This window comes from Ciona intestinalis, chromosome 4 (assembly GCF_000224145.3).
Source record: "Ciona intestinalis chromosome 4, KH, whole genome shotgun sequence".
Lineage (NCBI taxonomy): Eukaryota > Metazoa > Chordata > Ascidiacea > Phlebobranchia > Cionidae > Ciona > Ciona intestinalis.
The window spans coordinates 2143792-2163197 of NC_020169.2; the positions used below are offsets into that span (position 1 = coordinate 2143792).

The following is a 19406-nucleotide window of genomic DNA, read 5'->3' on the forward strand; positions in this document are numbered from 1 at the left end:
TCGAATGAAAAGGTGTCCCATCTTCCCCCACCCTGCTCCATGTTGGTTGTTAAGCACTAGTTTTTTTCCTAGTGTATGTTGATGTACTAACCCATTGGTTGTCAGAGTGCATTTAGACACCTGGTATCTCATTTTAATTTTTCTTACAGGCAAGGCATGCTATTTTCCATTTATATGATTTTTTTAGCCCGCACATTAAATCTTTTCTATTTTGTTGTATTAATAAAAAAACCTAAAAATCTAAAATAAACCAAATGTAAAAAACGTTGCCAAATTCTAATATTGCTCGTGTGTAAAAAAACACATTTTCAAAATTATAAATAAATTTTAAAATTATAACTTAATTTAAAAAAACAAACAAAGTTCTCAAATTATAGCTAAACATTTTTCAGAAGAAACCATGGAAACAGACAACAATGGAAAAGCTGCAGAACCGGTTCCAACCAGCTCTGAGGAAAGTTTTTCCGGTTTTATCCGGTTGAGTCCAGTGGATGCAGACAAGCTGGTTCACTCATGTACTGCCTTTGTATGTCTGCCTGTAGATGCCGATACATTACATTCGTCTATGAGATTACTTTTAAGGTAAGTTTAGAAGGTTTTTATTCAAAACTACTTTTAAGGTAAGTTTAGAGTGTTTTTATTCAAAATTACTTGATTTTAAAAAGTTTAGAGTGTTTTTAATCAAAATTACTTGATTTTAAAAAGTTTAGGGTATTTTTATTCAAAATAACTTGATTTTATGATTTTATTCAAAATTACTTGATTTGTTAAAATTTATTTAAATTTTATCCGAAAAATGTGGTCATTGCTGCCACCGTTGTGGGCGTATTTGTCCTTGGGTAAGACACTTGACAACAATAGCACAAAGTTACATACATGGTAACTCGTAAGCAGGTACGAGGTGTATGAAACATAACACTTGCTGTGTTTTAAGGACTGCTCCAGCAAGCTATAACATAGACATTAGTATGACCATTCTTCATAACACAGTTATATAAATGGTATAAAAAATAAAAATAGACATAAACTGAAATACCATGAACGTTGAAACATCATATGTCATCAATTTTTGTTTAATGTAGCGAATGCATTATACAGTAGGGTGGGAAAAGATGGGACACCTTTTTGTTCTATTTTCTCGTCCCATTTAGTAAACAAAGAACATTTAAAGAATTAGAAAACCATATCCTCACGACTCTTATAAACCGTTGTTAATTGTTTAAAACACGATCAGGATATTTATATGTTATGTGCTAAAAGGTGTCCCGTCTTCCTCCACCCTACTATACTTAAAAAAAACAAAAACAAAAAATTGCCACAATGCTACGACACTTATTTCTCCACTTCATACAGATTAACTCGTAATGGTATAGAGGGCGGTCACCTACGTGCTCTAATGTTCGCTGAACTTGGTGGCCCTGCAGCGCTTCTGAGACTTAAGTTTAAACACGGTTTTGTGGGATTTGCCTCCCTTGCTACACTGCTGTTACGACATATACTAGAAGAGGATGCTACATTAAAATACTCAATGGATAAGGTGGGTGTTACATTTTTGGTGACTTGGTACATTTTTACAGGTCTCGAAACACAAGGCTCTTATTTTTTACTGTTCTACGTTGTAATGTTTTATTGAAATAGTGGTAAAATGTGAGGATAACTTCATGTCTAAACGGTAATTTTTTTTTAAAATTTATACTTAACTGGCCTTAATTCACAATACAAGCACGAAATACAGTATTAACTAAAAATTAGTAGAAAAATACCTTTTTTCCAATTTCCGATGTTTCTAAATTTTCTATTTTTTTAAATTCACTAACTTTTAAAAATTTTGATCAAATTTCAATTTTTTTTTAATTTTTTTTTTTTTACTTTTTTTAAAACATCAGTTCTCATGTTGTATTGATCCGCAGGCAATCCATGATATCACTGTAAGTGGGGCAGGAAACGCAAGTTGTGGCGTGACATCCGGCAGCGTTGGTGCCAGGGAGCTTCACTATGTGCTCAGAGCTCTTGCTCCGGCTGCCTGCCAACATCCGGACCTGTTCTCGGAGGCATGCAAGAAGAATATGAAGATTGTTCTTCCTTCTCTTACCAGCAGAAGTAAGGTTATCTCTAGAAAAGTCATACAAAAAAAATTTTATTGGCCTTGATTTTTTTGTTTGTAACGTTTTTTTATTAAATTTTCAATGATGTTTTTTATTAATTTTTTAGAAAAATTTTGGCGGACATTTATAATATAGACTATAACTAGTCAAGCATAGATAAATATGGTGAATGCATTATACTTTGGCACTGCTTGTTTGTATGTACAATCAACACACAGTAAACGTCCTATACTGCTTAAATTGCGGTGATAAAACATGTGGTCATTGGTCACCCCTGTTTAAAAGTTAAAATGTCATGTTCAGCTACTATGACCATCTAACTATCAATTCCCTTGCCTCACTATAGAACCCAGAGGTTCTTAACATTTTCAAGACTTTAGCTATTTTTTTCATACATAAATCTTATATCTTACTGATTTAAAAAATAGTGTAGTTCACAAATTATTTTTTTTTTATTTTTTGTTCAAACTAAAAAAATCTTTATGTATTTTAAGTGTTACGCACACCATAAGCCAGTGGTCTAACTATACCATATGAACTAAAGTTCACATGCCTCTATTTCTAAATTATTAATTTAATATTTTAAATGTCATTGAATAATTCATCGATTTTTCTGCTTTACCTTTAGTTTATCATAATCCACACACACGGCATTTGATCTAATCTTTACACATGAAACTTAATTTAGATTGTTATTTTTAGGTCTTGGTCTGAAAAAAAAGTAAAGTTCACAAATATTTATAAAATTCTCACAAAACTTTTAAAAAAATATCTATATGATCTAATATAATGTTACGTGTCACTTAAAAAATATGGGTTTACCTTAAATATTTTTGCCTTAAGGTGACTGTACAAAGTATCCGGAATTCGTCCGTTTTATCTGTTTTGTCCGGTTTTCGCTACCGCATGTGGAATTCGGTAATGGGTTTGCATACGACTTCGCAACCGAATTCGCATGCCGGATACTGTGTACAGCCACCTTAAGAGTGTTACTTTTGCAATATTATCCCAGATCCTCTTCCAAATTAAAAATGTTTTTGCCTTAAAAAAATGACGAAATTTTATTATAAATTAAAAAAATATTGTACCAATTTTATAAAAATTAAAATGTATATATCTTCCCAAATTTAATTAAAACTTTAAACAGCGAAACTTTTGCCTATACACTTCATAATTAAAAAATAAGTCCGGATTTAAAATATATATCCACCAATTTCATTAAAATAAAAAAAGACATGCCCAAATTTAATCAAAACAGTGAAACTTTCTCTTTGTACCTTATAATAAAAAACACAACATTAATTTAAAACAGACGTGGAAACAGAAGAAGACAACTTAGTGAGTTCTACAGGTGTTCAAATCATCAGCCAATCAAAGAGAACCCAACAAGCTCAACCATCCTTACATTTACCACCTGTTGTGGTGGAAACATTGAAATTACTTCTAGATGCTCTTGTTGCTACTGATGATTTTGGTTCTGAAGGTAGAAAGACATTAAGTTAATAACTTTAATTACTTTAAAAATTTAATTGCACAATTTTGGTAAAGTGCTTTTTCATTCAATAATTTTAATACAGTTTTTACTAAAAAAATAAAAAAATTAAGCTGTTTTAATTTCTAGTGTGTATAATCTATATAATTGAAAATTTGTATATAATTTTGTAAAAATGGTAAACTTTTATAGGCTATAACGTTAGAAAAAAACTATACATTTAGTATGCCTTAACGTATTGTGTATAATTTTAAAAAGTAACACTTTTAAAAAGTTTGAGAATAAAATAATATAATTTAAAAAAATAAAAATTTAAAAAAAATATAAGAATAGAAAATTAGAATTTTTAAAGTTTGTGTTTCTAGCAGGTGCAGATCAAAGAAACTCCAGTACTTCAGTGAAGGTATTTAATAATTGATTCATATGCATTGATCAGTATATTATTAAACCTTGTTTATTCTTTATTAGTTGGATGCGAGTACTTCCACATCTAAAGATAATGAAGAACTGAATCTGCATCAGATTTTGCAATCGGAGCATTCTTTTGGGGAGAAGACACAAGTAAAAAGTGAGGAGGGTGCCAAAAAATCTGACCATGACCCAAAAGCCAGCATGGAAGGTGACTTTAAACTGTGTTTATTCTCGCATATTGAATGAATGCAATATTGTGTGGCGGGAAAACGACACTAATTGTTTCCCTACATAATAATAGTAGCACAAGTAATATATTAGGGTGGGGGAAGATGGGACGCCTTTTCATTCATTTTCTCATCCCATTTGGTAGTAAACAAAGAACACTCGAAGAATTTTAATACCGTATTCTCACGACTTTCATAAACCGTTGTTTAGTTTAAAGCATGATCACGATGTTTAGATATTATGTGCATAAGGTGTCCCATTCTCCCCCACCCTACTATACTATTCACATTAACAGTAATTTTATCACACTATACCTTAACAAAAGCAATTTTCACTAATTTTATTTACGGTCCTAATTTTCCAAATAACCTAAACCCAATCTCACTTAAAATTACCGGTTTACATTCTTTCAAAGCACCAAATCCACACAAAATTTAAAATTCCTTTTTTACCCAAACAGGCAAACCCCTGGTTACTAAGTCAGCCATATTAAGACTGCTTGCTGAGTTAGTGAAGTCGTACCCATCATGTGCCTACCTGCTTGCCAACCATCAATACAAAGCAAATATGACGCCTATTGTCACTCAGGTAACATTGGCTATTTTTTTACGTTGAACTATTTTTTAAATATTTTTTTAAATTGATTTCTCTATTATTTGAATATATGCGTTTACAAGATTTTTTTTTAATTTTATGTTTTTTTTTTGGTATGAAGAACCCTTTTGATTTTGTTTCTTTTTTGGCATAAGGAATTTTTTGATTTCTTTGGTAACAATATTAAAGTAAACTGTCTGAAATTGTATGTGTTTTTTTTTTGGTATAGAGAACTTTTGAGTTTTTTTTCTTCTTTTTTTGGTATAAGGAACTCGTTTGATTTTTTGGTAACAATATTAGAGTAAATTGTTTAAAAAACCATCATAAATTTGACTGATGTATTATGCTTGATTCAACTAACTGTATAGTAGGGTGGGGGAGACGGGACACCTTTGGCACATCATATTTAAATACCCTGATCTTGTTTTAAACAATGGTCTATACTGGTTGTGAGGATATGTTTTTATATTTCTTTGAATGTTCCTGGTTTACTACCAAATGAGACAAGAAAGTCCACTGAAAAGATGTCCCATATTCCCCCACCCTACTATATATAATACAACACATAAAATATTATATAATGTATATTTAAACCTCCAACTTCGCAGGATTGTTCTTGTCTGTCTTTCATTCTTGACAACCTTCTGACCCCACGTACTGAAGAAGCCGTGGCACCGACGCCACCAATAGGAGCCACGACTTCACAAGCCGTGCCACCAACCAACACAGCAGCTGAAGCCACAGGAAGCCAGGTTAGCACAAAAATAAAAATAAATTAGAAAAGATTTTTGGTTATGTTTTAAATAATTACAATGTAACTTGCCGGTATCTGTTTTTCTATTTTTAAATATATTTTTCCAAATTTAAAATATGTTTTCCTAATCTAAAAGTATTTTTTCTAATTTAAAAATATTTTTTTTCTAATTCATAAGTGTTTTTTTCCCAATTTAAAGGTGTTTTTTCCTAATTTAAAAGTTTTTTTTTCTAATTTTAAAAGTATTTTCGTACTTGTAAAGTGTTTTTCCTTATTTACAAGTATTTTTTTCATATTTAAAAGTATTTTTCCTATTTTTTTTTCATTTTCAGGGAGAATCAAAGCCTTCAAATTGGGATAAAGATTGTCCTGCCCTGTCCCGTGTGCTTCTCGCTTGCTTGGCAGCTTGCCAACTCCAACACCCATCAGGCACCTCCACCCTACCGGGTCACGACCCACATGTGGCACTTGTGTCCGAACTTAAATCGGCGATATCGCGCACCGTGCACACACCAGAGTCGCCCCAGAAGCACAAGAGGCTCAGAGCTTTGCTTGAAATAGTAACGTGAGTTGGTAAAATATGTTTGCTAATAAACATGAAAGTTGTAGTCGTCTGTTGCTGCTAGTATATGCTATTGTGATTTTATTACTACTTTTATTTAAAATCCTTTTTAAATTCAAAAAAAAAATTTTGTAACAATTTTTTTAGACATTAAATTTTTATTTTTTTTATTAAAATTATAAAATATTTCATTATGACATCACAACTGCTCATATCCGCAGCACGATCATCGAATGCACGCGTACAAACCCACAACAGCCTCGTCGTACCCTGGCAAGAAACCAACTTCCTGAGCCTAACGTTGACCAGTCTCAAAGTGTGGTGCCGCGGCTCATGGTACGGCGCGGCCTCACCACAGATTTGGCGAAAATTACGCATTATATTGATCTAGGCTCATCTGAAATGGCAGACACCGTGAACGCAGCATTACGTCCTTTAGAGGTATTTGTTCTATTTTCTTAGTATCGTCTAATGTAAAAACTTAAGTAGCTAAACTAAATCTAAATAGATGAAACAAATTTTTCATGAATTTCATTTTACTTAAATGTGATCAGAATTTTTCCTATTTGCTTAGTATTGTTTAATGTAAAACTCAGTGTATAATCTTTTTTCTGAATTCCAAATAAATGACTATTAAAATAGCACCTTTTTTATTATAAATTTTTCAACAAAAAACAACAGAATCTTACCCGTTACACTACACACACACAAGTCTCGGGAGGTAGTATGTTCTATTTGCTTAGTATTGTCTAATGCAAAAACTCAATGTTCAATCTATATACTAAATTCTATGAAAGCGACTGGTAACATAGCCCAGTTTTTTTATAAATCATTCAATTAAAAATATTTCAACAGATTCTCACCCGCTACACAAGTCTCTACAGCAACAAAGCACAACAAAGTGAAAACAAGAAGACAACAACAGAAGAAGAAACCTCACAAGCCAGAAGTGAGCAAGTGCAGGATAGACAAGCAAGTGCAGAAATTACTTCAGTGAGTATCAGAGCAAGTCCGATTTCTGTTTCTTGTTTATGACTGTTGCCAGTGGCGCAGCCAGAAAAAAATAACGAGAGGGTTTAAATCAAAAAATGTTAAATTTTTTTTTTAATTAATTTTTTTTGGGTTTAAATGGGGGGCCCGACACCCTAAACCACCCTGGGTGCGCCACTGGCTGCTGTCATAAGTTGTAACATTTTTTGGTATTCTGTGAAAATGTGTTTTATTTGGGTTAGCTTCTAAAACAAGGCATGCCATGAGACTTTTTCCCCAGAGTTAGATTTTTAACCTAGAATAAATCGTTTGTCTTTGTATTTTAACAACAATTGATATTAAACTATAATTACCAATAAAAATGTCACCAACGTGTTTTGAAAAAAAAGTGAAAAACAAAAGCAGGCTGTAAACTTGACCATTGTCTGTTCCAATGACGCACAGGTTCTGTTTTTAGCCGCAACAATGGAATACATACACAATAAAGTTGTTTTCAAGCAATTATAGCTAGGTAAAAGTTGGTTATAGTATTTTTTCCCATCCATCATTTTTTTGAAATAATAGTTACAAAAATCATTTTTTTTCTCCAGAATTCTCTTCAGGAATGGTTAAATAGTGGCAACAATGATGGCGAATGTCACCTTTCAACGGTTGCCACTCTTCTAGCTGCAGATGATGGTAGGCTAAGTTTTTTTTACTGTAACTTTTAATTTTTTTAGGAAAAATTCTTATTTTTTTTAAATTTTTAGTTTTTTTTTTGTATTTTTTACTTATATTGTTACAGCTAAGGCCTTGGTTCAGTTATTTTTAGCCATATTTAAAAAAAATTAAATTCGATTTTAGTAAAGTGTCTGATGCCCAGGAAACTGCTTAGCCAAAGTTGATTCTTGGCGCAATATTAGAAATACACCATCTAGTGAAAAACTATTTTTTAATTTACTCTGATATTGTCTTGCTGGATGGCAGACAAATTTTGGTACAACAAAAATTGGGTGTTTCAGTATTGTAGTAGGGTGGGGTAAGACGGGACACCTTGAGCACAACATAATATTAAAATATCCTGATTGTGTTTAAACCATTAATAACGGTCTATGGGAGTCGTGAGAATATGGTTTTATAATTCATTAAATGTTTTTTGTTTACTACCAAATGGGACGAAAAAATAGGATGAAAAGGTGTCCAATTTTCCTCCAACTCACTGTATATTATCCTTTTTGTACATGTAACAATACCACTTCATCCTAGATAACATGTCAGATGAATACATGGACGTTTTAAACCCAGATAATGTCAGCCAAGAGTCAGATCTTCAGTATCTTGATGCTTGTAAGTCAAATTGTTATCTTTCTTTGACAATTTGAAAAAAAAGCAACATTTTTTTAACATTTCTAATTTTTTTGCTTATAAGTTTTGTTTAAAAATCTCAGTTATTTTTTTTATTTTTTTTACTATTAATTTTTTTTATCTTTTTTACTTTTTTTTGCTCTTGCAGCGGAAATGCAGCCTGGCCACAGACAGGATGTCTTTATGAGAGAGGATGAAGAGGAGATCGCAGCATCCAGGATCGAACAAGATCATGACGAAAATGATGGGGGTAAAATTTTAAACATTTTATAAAAAAATTTTGATGAATAAAAAAATATTTTAAATAAAAATTTTAAAAATTATTAAAATCCTACTCTAAAGAACAAATAAATATGAGAGATGATAAAAATAATACCGTTTAACGGGTAAATTTATTAAAAAATAAACTGTATGTAATACCATGTACTTACTTTTTGACTGTTTTTAATGTTCATGTGTAAAATATTAAGATTTGACACAATAATCCCCACAAAATACACGGACAGCTATAATAGAAATTTAAAAGCTATTCTTGTTGCCTACGATTTGTAGTAATGACAAATCTATCCAAAACCAACCGCCGATGTCACGCTGTAAAACCTCACCCATAGAAAAAAGAAAAAGTTTGCGGGATAAACTGAGATTTGATCTGGATGTTTAATCTTCTAGACACTGTAGCTGTGGACGAGGATGAGAGAGTGGAGGATGACATTGCGGATGACACCATCAATGGGGATGAATCAACCGACAGCGAGCAAGATGAAGACGATGACGACGACGACGATGATCAAGACGTAATGTTTTAATTTAAAAATTTAAAACGCTCTGGACTGTACCCTTTGCGATATTTTGCATTTGTCTTTGTAGAATTTATATTTTTTTTGGCATTTATACATTTTATGTGAATTTTTAACTTAAATATGAAAAACTTATAAAAGTTTGTCAATGCCTTTATTATATTTATAAAAAGTTTGCGACCAATTTCTGTTTTCTAAGAGTAGTTTTTGTGGATGCTTTTGTAAGTGTAGCGTAAACGGCAAATTTGCATCATTTTTTTAGTTCAATTTTTTTTTTAATTTTTTTTCCTAGGATGAAATAGAGGATGATGGTTCAGAAATGGATAACCAGGAAATGGATGAAGACGAGGTTATTGAAGGTTTGTATCTCTATTGTTCTAAGTGGGTAAGATCCCACAGCAAGTCACTCCATGGAGAAAGATATTTAGGCTGAAGTTGGCCTATTACAGTCGTGGTGTTATAACCCAAATGTTCGTTAGATGTTTTGCCTTTGGCTTGTATGTCTACCAGTATCGAGCATTGAACCTAGTATCCTTCAGTTACTATGCCACAGCAGTTAACAAATATTTTTCTTTATGTAGTTTTTCGGTGATTGATATTTTGGGGTGAAACCGTAAAACTTCAAAATTGTAAACCGCTTATTTAAAATAATGCATTTTTTCCTTTTTTTACAATAAAAAATTCCCCCATTTAGCATTGACTAAAATACCTAAATGAAAAAAACTTTTTTTTACAGTAGTTTAAAATCTGCTAGTCTAAAACAGTGGAATAACAAAAATAAAATCTTTTTTTTACAATATTTGGAAATTCCCTTTAAGATAGCGGGATAACTTACAGGGTGTTTTTAATCAACAGAATTTGGGGAAGATGTTGATTATGAAACATTCGTGTACGACTTCATGCATGGTGATCACCAAGATATGGATCTTTTCATTCAAATGGAAGATATATTTGGAAGTACGTGTTTTATTGTATTTTTCTCTAAACCAGTCCAATAATTTTTTGACAATTTAAAGTAGGGTGGGGAAGATGGGGCGGCTTTTCATTGTCTTTTATAGTCCCATTTGGAAGTAAACAGGAAGATTCACAGAATTATAAAACCGTATCCTCACAACTCACATAGACCGTTGTAAACTGTTTAAAACACAATTCGGATATTTGGATATTCTATTCCAAAGGTGTCCCGTCTTTCCCCACCCCACTATATACATGGTATGGGTGAGGAAACATATGGATTTTGGAATTTATCAAAATCAATTACTTCTGTTTAAAAAATTGTGGACATTTTCTATGTTTAAAATTGTCTCTCCTTCCAAAAGTAAATTACATTAAAACCGGCATATGTTTAAAGAAATTGTGAAGAATGTTTAAAATTTTCTCCCCTCTACAAAAGTAAATTGCATTAAAAAACTTCATATGTTTAATCAAAAAAGTCGTCCCAAAACTTAAATTTGGGTATAATACATCCATAATCATACAGAAATATTTTCCTTTCTAGGCATGCCTGGTGGTCGGTTACCAAACCAACTTATACCCATGCATGATGGCCCAGGTAGAAGATTAACACTACCCCTTGTAGTACATGATGATAACAGAGACAACAACAATACTAGTAACTTAAAAAAATTCTCATGTTTTTAAATATAAATTGCCAAATTTTGCATTTTTTTTTAAAAATAAATTAGCAAAATTTTCAATTTTTTTTTAAAATTTCTTCTTTTTTTAAAAATAAATTGGCAAAATTTTGTAATTTTTTTTGTAAGTTTTTGAATGTTAGTGCATACAGGAACCAGTAATTCAAACTTACATTTGCAATGATTTCATAATCTTTTTTTTTCAAAGTGTACTCTTCAACCATATCTGTATAGCAAATGGGTGACGGGCCAACCCTCTGCTAAAATTCAAGTTCCTAGTTTACTGTAGGACCTTACACTTACACAATAGTTTAAAATTGAAATCTCCAATTCTAAATCCATTCTTCACTTTTTATTGCTAAAAAAATCGTAATCTGATCCATTCTTTCATTTTTTGCAAAAAATTATTTTTTTTTTAATCCTATCATCTTCTTCCAGCACGTAGCATTCCCCCTCCTCCTGGGATGATCGCTCTCTGCCATCCTCTGTTAGTCCGGCACGCCAACCACGCCCAAATCACTGACAGCGGTGGTCCAATCTCCATACCAAGACAGGGCTTCTCTCAGAGCTTTGCCAGCGTTGCGAGTGGTACACGTAATGTGGCAGACGGCTGGACACACCAGGTGTCGCGTGCAGGCAACCTCTCCACTGCCCAACAACAACAGTTGATAAACCAACAGGAGTCCAACCACACCATACATCTACATTATACTGGTGGCAGACAACCAAGGAATGCACCGTTAGTGCTGCAGAGGTAAGAAGAAGTAATGTCCTAGTACTTTGTATACACTATTATTCTAGTACTTTGTGTACACTAAAATTCTAGTACATTGTATACACTAATATTCCAGTATTTTGTATACACCTGTTATTTTATTGTATGTCAGTATGGTCCTTTAGCATAGCAAGCCATTGAACCTGAGGTTTAGGTCTAATTTGGCCCATTACCCCGATACATCAATTTGTCATTACGACCTTATAATATTACACTTAAATACTTTGGAATACATCTTTAAAACTAGTATTGGAGTAGTACTCCCCCATTCTACCAAAATTTATAAAACTGACCTAACTTCAGTTTGTCATGTTGTTTTAAGTTATAGGTGGGAAAAGATGGGACGCCTTTTACCTATATTTTCTCGTCCCATTTGGTAGTAAACAAAGAACAAATTTACAAAACCATGCCCTCACGACTCCCATATACCGTTATTAATTGTTTAAAACACAATCAGGATATTTCAATATGATGTGCTTAATGTGTCCCATCTTACCCCACCCCGCTATACAACAATATAATAATTGAATTTATTTTCAAGCTGAACTATACTAATAATTCTAGCTTTTTTTATAAAATATTTTTCTTCTAAATGATTTTCTTTCTACTGTTAGACTTCTTGGACCCACAGTTGCACAAGATATCTTACAAGTCTCAAATTCATTGTACACGGAAGGTGGTGGACGTGCCCAGCTTATTGTCAACACAGATGACGCAAACTACACCCCCACTGATATCATTGACGTTATTTTCCTGGTAATTTTCCGTTCACTCATTCCTTCACAAAGTAGCAACATTTTTTTGGCCTCAAAACAATTTTTTTAATGATTTTTTTGATTTTATACATAGTAGGGTGGGGGAAGATGGATAACCTTTAAATTCTATTTTCGTGTCCAATTTGGTAGCAAACAAAAAGCACTCAAAGAATTATCCGCACTACTGCCACAAACTGCTGTTAATTGTTTAAAACACGATCAGGATATTTGGATATTGTGTAAAAAGTCTCCCACCCCCACCCTACTATACCCCCCCAAGAAAATTGCTTCCTAATTTTGTTTTTTACTTCACAACACAGGATAGTATGTTTCAACAGCAAAGTGGGGTTATGGCAAACCATTCTGCTTCTCTCGTCCCTGATAACGTGCCTTCTTCTCTTGCCCGTTGGGTGGAAGAAAGTTGTGTGCTTGACTCACAAAGTCTTTATGATTGCATCACGGGTGAATGTTTCACATGAATTACATTTTATGAACAAATTAACGACTTCTTTAGTATGAAAAATTCTTATTTTCCATTTAAAAAGAAATTATTACTAATTTTGTATTTTTTGTGTTATTTTTTTCTTTTGTATTTGGATAATACCTTTTCTAATTGATCTTTCAATTTAATTTATTTATTGTTCTTTATGTGTTTTTTTCTTTTTTTTACTTTAGTTTTTACATTGTATTTGGATAACACTTTTCTAATAATTTTTTTCATATAGATTCAAAGTAACTGTGTAGTCACAGATATGATATTTTTTCTAATCTTTCTTCTCTTTTTTCCGCAGTCATCAAGGATGAGATAGTGAAGCATGTCCTCGATGTGAGGGATGAGGAGCTCTCGGAGCGCAAAGAGAAGAGAAAGAAAGAGAAAGAGGAGAAGCAAAAAGAAGAGGAGCAGAAAAAGAAAGAGCGAGAAGAGAAAGAGAAAGCAAAGAAACAAAAGAAAGAGGAGGTTGTTGAAAACACTCCTGCGGAACAAGTAAATCACACTATCAATATATTCAACCTTAACTAATTGAAAACAAACACAGGTTACTACCAGTAGTTCACCATCCATAGCCACCCCATCCAACACACCAGTTGCTACACGGCCTGACTCTCCTTCTGTATCTTCAAGTAAGTCTTAACCGCTTAACCAACCAACATGAGAAAGACCACCGAAACAACATGGCCGTGACCACAATGAGGTAGTAGGTTATGCAGTTATAGCCTCCCTTTTATACTGAGTGGAGCACAGGAGATACTGTGTAACCTTCTGCCTTTGTGGCTTCGTGTTTCTATCATCAGCTCCCACAAATTCCATGGCATCTTGCTGAGGTAGTGGATTCTGTAGTTTTTGCTCGTTAAATGAGCCAGAGGAGGTAACTGCACATTCCACCATCTCGTAAGCGCCTTGAACTTTCAACCTCGGATTTCCAGCGGAATATTCTTATGTTAGTTTTCTTTTATGAAAGAAAAACCATACAGTATTGTGGTTTTTTGACTAATTAGTGGTAATTTCACTAACTTGGCAAATTTTTACTAATTTTCTAAATTTCACTGCGTTTTAAAAAATAATTGAGCTTTTTCAAGTTTTTTCCAAAATTTATTGGTAATCTCAAAAAACTTTTAAATCAAGCAATCTTTTCCAAATATGTTCCCAAAAAAGTAAATAATACCAACTTTTCCAATATGCCTTTATTGTTAAGTATCCTGAGGTACACCTGCTGTTGAGGTAGTAGGTTATGTTGTTGCACATAATACTGCATTGGAGATACACCATGACCTTCTAACCTCTGCACCATGTCTATCACTTTCAACATGGGGTAATATGGGACGAATCTGACAAATTCCAAGGACCTCACCCACATAGAGTTGATGTTCTTGTATTTCTATATTAGAGTACTATGAACTGATGCAAGTTGAGGTAGTAGGTTATATCAGTTGATTATATGAACCAGGAGATAACTGTATAGCCCACTAGCTTACTTGCATGGTTTACTTTCAACCAAGAAAAGGATATTTCTACTTTATTTGGATTTTTAAAGCAGAATTTTTTTAGGAAGATAAGTTCCAGATTATATTTTTTTGGTTTTTTTAAGAACTATAGTTGTCGATATTATGAGGTAGTAGGTTATGCAGTTTTGCGACATTATTCTCGTTGCGTTGGAGATAACTGTGTAGCCTACTGACTCTAATGTCTTCAGCTCTCTCTTCAAGCACTTTCCAGCCTTTTTTTCAATTCTCTCAAATGCCTTTTTTCTTTTTTGCTAATCCTTCTTTCCTACCTAAGCAACTGAGAGAGCGCCAGCCATCAATGCACTGCAGCAAGCTAGCTCCTCGCTACTGGCAGTTAGTGGCCAGCTTGAAGGGTTAAGTTTTAGCCTCCAACAAGCCATAGGAGCAAGTGAAGATGTTCCAGCAACCGCTCGTTCTGCATCTGATGCTCAAGGTAAAAATTCATTTTGGTTATTTAAAAAAAAACCTGAAAAATATGTTTAGCGAACATATATTCGACTTGAAAAAATATATTCCATATTGAATATCTTTGAAAGTAAAAACTTGAAATATATTTATTTAGAGTAAAAAAGAATATATTTGCTTCATTTTTATATATAACAAATGATAGAATGTAACTTATTTATTGTCGCATAGCAGGGTAACGACACTTGTTATAACTTAAGTGTTTTTTTACCCCCCTCGTGCCCATTTATAAGTTACCACATGTGTGACTTTGTGAGTGATTTTTTTTTTTCTATTTTATATATGACTAACAATTTAGACTAACCATTAAAGACCTCTGGGTTGGAGAAACTGCTGTTAAAAGTCATGTCTAAACACAAACAAAGCAAAAAACTGCTTTTATAATTTTAAAGTGTTGTTTTCTTTTTTTCAGCTTGTTTAAATGTTTTTAACTGTATTAAATATTTTAGCATGTTATGTACTTTCAGGCGAAACTGTTTCAATGGTCGCAGAAGCTGCCCCTTTTTCAGCAGATGGCGCTACAGAGCAGTTGGCCGTTCCTGCGTCTGACAGAGGTAATTTCAATGTAGAAAAAGCCTACAAACTACCAGAAATCAAACTAAGTATAAATTACTGCCCAGCATATTGTACTGTACTAGAGTTTCATTTACCTAATAAATACGACCTGTATANAGACACCANAAAAATAGCAGTACAGTAGGGTGGGGGAAGATGGGACACATTTTAACCGTATTTTCTCGTCCCATTTATCAGTAAACAAAGAACATTCAAAGAATTTTAAAAAATATCCTCACGACTCCTATAACCCGTTGTTAATAGTTTAAAACACGATCAGGATGTTTGGATATTATGTGGTAAAGGTGTCCCATCTCCCCCCACCCCACTATACGTAAAAAATAAATGTCAAAACAGCTATTTGGAGAAAAAAAAATATTTAAATATAAATAGATTAAGAAAGTATTAAGAATTTAATTTAATTTTAGAGCAAAAATTCTGTAAAAAAGTTTAAAAAATCGTAAAATACTTTGATTTAATCTAACAGGCATGGACAATGCTTCACCACAGTCAGACGTTACAATGGAAACATATGAAGCTGTTGCGCAATCTGCTGCTAACGAGATGGTTGTCTCAGAAGGTATGTAAAGAAATTGTGAAAATATTCTGTTTTTTTTTCGCAGAATGCTCAGAAAACCAATGGCAGTTAGCATATATATTTAACAGAAATTATGTAATTTTAGTAAAAATTTTCTGAAATTCCTAAAAAATTTATTGAAAATATTAAAAAATTGGAAATTTGTTAAAGTTACTGTATATATCTTGAAAGTGTATACCAAAAAAAATACTAAAATAAAAAAATAGCATATTTTTTTAAAAACCTAAAAAAAATTTTTTAAATATCTGTAGCTGAAGTGGTAACGACCACTACGGAAGAAGGAGCCACGGCTTCAAGTGCCACGGCACCATCCCAGGTCATGGAAGGTGTAGACCCTTCGTTTCTTGCCGCACTACCAGCTGATATAAGACAAGAGGTTATAAGGTAATTGGATTAAATTTGGTGTTGCTAGTTGAATAAGTTGATGGTAATAAAACACTTTGAAACATAAACAATTACAGCTTTCTAAAAATAATATAGAGTAGGGTGGGGCAAGATGGAACACCTTTAGCACATAATATCCAAATGTCCTGATCATGTTTTAAACATTTAACAACCGTCTATGGTCATGAGAATGCGGTTTCATATTTCATTGAATCATTTTTGTTTACTACCAAGTGGGAGGAGAAAATAGAATGAAAAGGTGTCCCATCTTTCCCCGACCTACTATATTTTTTTAAAAACAAAAACTATTTTCTGATAAAAAAAATGTTTTTTTTCTTCTGTTTTTTAACAAAATCTCTTCAATTTTTTTCCGCATCCAGAGAGCAGCTCTCTCGATCCAGTCATCGGACCGTAGCAGCATCTTCCACCACTGGACAACCCTCACACAGTGGAGTGAGTCCGGAGTTTCTCGCTGCTCTTCCTCCCAACATTCAGGAGGAAGTCCTGGAGCAAGAAAGAAGAGAAAGAGTGAGTTAGGTTGCATCTTCACCAATCATCCTCCAGTTAAAGTTTATTTAACTAATATTTTCAACACTGTTGCTGTTTTTAGACTTTAATATAAGAAAAAAGAGCGAAAGCAATTTGTATTATCACTTCTGCATATTAGTTTTTTAAACCTTCTTTGATGAAATGATGTTTTTTTCAAAATTTGTTTTTTATTTGATAGAGAGGCAAAACCACCTTTGCTAACCCTAAAATTATATTAAAAAAGATACAAATCTTGATAGAAAAAAGTTTTAACATAAAAAATACAGAAATTTACAGAGAAAAGTCTTGAAGTTGTTACATAACAAATACAAATATTTACAGAAAAAAATAAAAATCTTTTTTTAGTCTCGTAACACTGCCCAGCAAGCTGCAGCTGGAGAAAATCTTGATCCGACGACTTTCATCCAAACTCTTCCTCCCGAGCTCCGGCAGTCCGTCCTCTCAGACATGGATGAGTCTCTCGTCGCTGTGCTCTCGGAGGAGCTGGCAGCGGAGGCGCAAAGTTTACGAGATGATGTAGATGAACGACAGAGAAGATATTTGCAGGTGAGAAGAAAAAATGAAAAAATAAAATGTCAAAAAAAATTTTTTAAAAAAATAATAAAATGTTGAAAAGAAATCTTTTAAAAGAAGAGTTCGAAAAAAATTTTTAAATAATTTTATAAACTCCCACCCCTATCCTATCAACTTGTACTAAATTCCGCAAAAATGACCCGGATCTGGTGTTCATATAATTAAACGATTCTTGTTTAGTAAAATACAGTAATGATCTGGTGCTACGAAATGTAACAAACAAAATAAAGTCCTAACACAATTTCTCTAATACTACTAGTGGTCGGATTTGATTTTTGTTTGTTAAGTTTCCATAGCACCACATCATGCCTGTCTTATCAAATTTAATTAATTTTTTAACCTTATTCTTACTACAGGAAAGGTTGCTCACTCACGGCGTGGGTTTACTTCGTCAAGGTGGTGTACGCAGTCGGTCTCGTCACATCACAGAAGGCTTTGGTGGCTTCCAACGGCGGCCGGGCTACACCGAATCAACCACAAGAACTGGCCAAACATCAACCACAACGACCCCCCCTTTAGTTTGCCGTCAAATACTTGACCACGAATCACTCGCGTGTCTCTTACTGCTTCTCTTTGTGGATGAGACGAAATTAAACACTAACTGGTTACACAGGGTATTACGCAATCTCTGCTACCACGTGCCTTCTCGGGACTGGTTAGTAGCCACACTGATGTCCATACTACACCGAGCAAGTGAGCTGCATTCTCCTAAACCAACCACTGATTCTGAAATGGATGTCACACCTTCGCAGCCAACCAAGCTGCAGAAACAGATGCCTAAGAAATCCTCTATATCTAGTTCTGCAGACACAAGCTTCAGAAACACTTCTTGGATGTCTATTAAACTGGAGGCTGCATTAGGATCGAGGTCCAGTATATTCCAGGTGCGGTTTTTGCTTTTCTGATGTAGGTTGTCGCGTTTTTCTCTGCTGTGTCAGTTATTTATGCTACATTTATTGAAATGCTGCAAAAAATCTATAAAAATAAATCATTTTTAATAGATTTTAAAAATTGTCGGTTAAAAACAAGTAGGAATGGAAATTATTAAAAATGTTATCAATAAAAAATTGTAAAAGGCTGCAAAAAATCTAAAAAAAATTTAAATGTTTTTAACAGTTATAACAGGTTTTGGGTTTTAAAAAAAATGTTAATTTTCTTGGTTGGTAGTAGGGATGTAATGTAAACAAGTTCATCATTTTATCATTTTTTCTTCAGGTTGAAGGAGGATCTTCAATCTCTCCTTCACCCGGATCAATGAAGAAGCATGGAAGGGATCAGGGATCAGAATCCTCCACTAAAAGAGTCCACATCCATCCTCAGGCATCACCTGTGGTTTGCAGACACGCCATTGATGCTCTCATTGTGCTTTCAAAAATCTTTCCAAATTATTTCATCACGCAACAGCCATCCAAACCAAAAACAGGTGAGTTACTGAAGTTTGCATATTATTTATACTTTGTAGGGTGGGGGAAGACGGTGTTTTAAACAATTAACAACGGTCTATAGAAGTCGTGAACATACGGTTTTATAATTTTCTGAATGTGAAAAAATAATAAGAAATAATGTCCCATCTTCCCCATCCTACTTTATTTCTTAATTTCATTAACAAACTGTAATTTTTTATATTGTTTTCTGCACAAAAACATTGTACATTTTACTGATTTTATATATTTAAGTAACAAAAATGTAACAAAAAAGTTTAAGAAATGCTATTCGGTTTTCCCTTGCCACTTACAAAACATGATGTGTATTTTTGGCATAAATTTTCAGTTTTAACTAAAAATCAATTTTGCATAAGTCTAGTTTTGTTCTTTGTGGTCTAAATCCAATGGTTTTC

At 33.2% G+C, this 19406-nt stretch overlaps 1 protein-coding gene and 4 non-coding genes across 5 annotated transcripts in view; all 5 read left to right on the plus strand.

The window, feature by feature from the left end:
• LOC100179586 (E3 ubiquitin-protein ligase HUWE1-like) overlaps nucleotides 1-19406 on the plus strand; it is a 61717-nt gene that overhangs the window by 31891 nt on the left and 10420 nt on the right. Inside the window, exons 44-74 of the mRNA XM_026834079.1 lie at nucleotides 356-582; nucleotides 1354-1537; nucleotides 1911-2100; nucleotides 3418-3588; nucleotides 3963-4000; nucleotides 4066-4216; nucleotides 4697-4824; nucleotides 5439-5582; nucleotides 5917-6149; nucleotides 6368-6587; nucleotides 7002-7139; nucleotides 7727-7814; nucleotides 8382-8462; nucleotides 8629-8730; nucleotides 9150-9274; nucleotides 9570-9636; nucleotides 10133-10234; nucleotides 10776-10889; nucleotides 11350-11665; nucleotides 12301-12442; nucleotides 12762-12903; nucleotides 13233-13426; nucleotides 13479-13563; nucleotides 14720-14878; nucleotides 15378-15464; nucleotides 15953-16045; nucleotides 16315-16447; nucleotides 16828-16975; nucleotides 17342-17542; nucleotides 17926-18453; nucleotides 18785-18992. Of these exons, the coding sequence (XP_026689880.1) occupies nucleotides 356-582; nucleotides 1354-1537; nucleotides 1911-2100; nucleotides 3418-3588; nucleotides 3963-4000; nucleotides 4066-4216; nucleotides 4697-4824; nucleotides 5439-5582; nucleotides 5917-6149; nucleotides 6368-6587; nucleotides 7002-7139; nucleotides 7727-7814; nucleotides 8382-8462; nucleotides 8629-8730; nucleotides 9150-9274; nucleotides 9570-9636; nucleotides 10133-10234; nucleotides 10776-10889; nucleotides 11350-11665; nucleotides 12301-12442; nucleotides 12762-12903; nucleotides 13233-13426; nucleotides 13479-13563; nucleotides 14720-14878; nucleotides 15378-15464; nucleotides 15953-16045; nucleotides 16315-16447; nucleotides 16828-16975; nucleotides 17342-17542; nucleotides 17926-18453; nucleotides 18785-18992 (4939 nt within the window). The remainder of the gene's footprint in view (nucleotides 1-355; nucleotides 583-1353; nucleotides 1538-1910; nucleotides 2101-3417; nucleotides 3589-3962; nucleotides 4001-4065; nucleotides 4217-4696; nucleotides 4825-5438; nucleotides 5583-5916; nucleotides 6150-6367; nucleotides 6588-7001; nucleotides 7140-7726; nucleotides 7815-8381; nucleotides 8463-8628; nucleotides 8731-9149; nucleotides 9275-9569; nucleotides 9637-10132; nucleotides 10235-10775; nucleotides 10890-11349; nucleotides 11666-12300; nucleotides 12443-12761; nucleotides 12904-13232; nucleotides 13427-13478; nucleotides 13564-14719; nucleotides 14879-15377; nucleotides 15465-15952; nucleotides 16046-16314; nucleotides 16448-16827; nucleotides 16976-17341; nucleotides 17543-17925; nucleotides 18454-18784; nucleotides 18993-19406) is intronic.
• On the plus strand, nucleotides 13615-13724 carry mirlet7a-1 (microRNA let-7a-1). The gene has a single exon (NR_032327.1). It is a non-coding gene; the product is annotated as a microRNA let-7a-1 (primary transcript).
• mirlet7f (microRNA let-7f) lies at nucleotides 13761-13833 on the plus strand. Its single transcript, NR_034616.1, has one exon. It is a non-coding gene; the product is annotated as a microRNA let-7f (primary transcript).
• mirlet7b (microRNA let-7b) lies at nucleotides 14143-14251 on the plus strand. Its single transcript, NR_032329.1, has one exon. It is a non-coding gene; the product is annotated as a microRNA let-7b (primary transcript).
• On the plus strand, nucleotides 14533-14642 carry mirlet7a-2 (microRNA let-7a-2). Its single transcript, NR_032328.1, has one exon. It is a non-coding gene; the product is annotated as a microRNA let-7a-2 (primary transcript).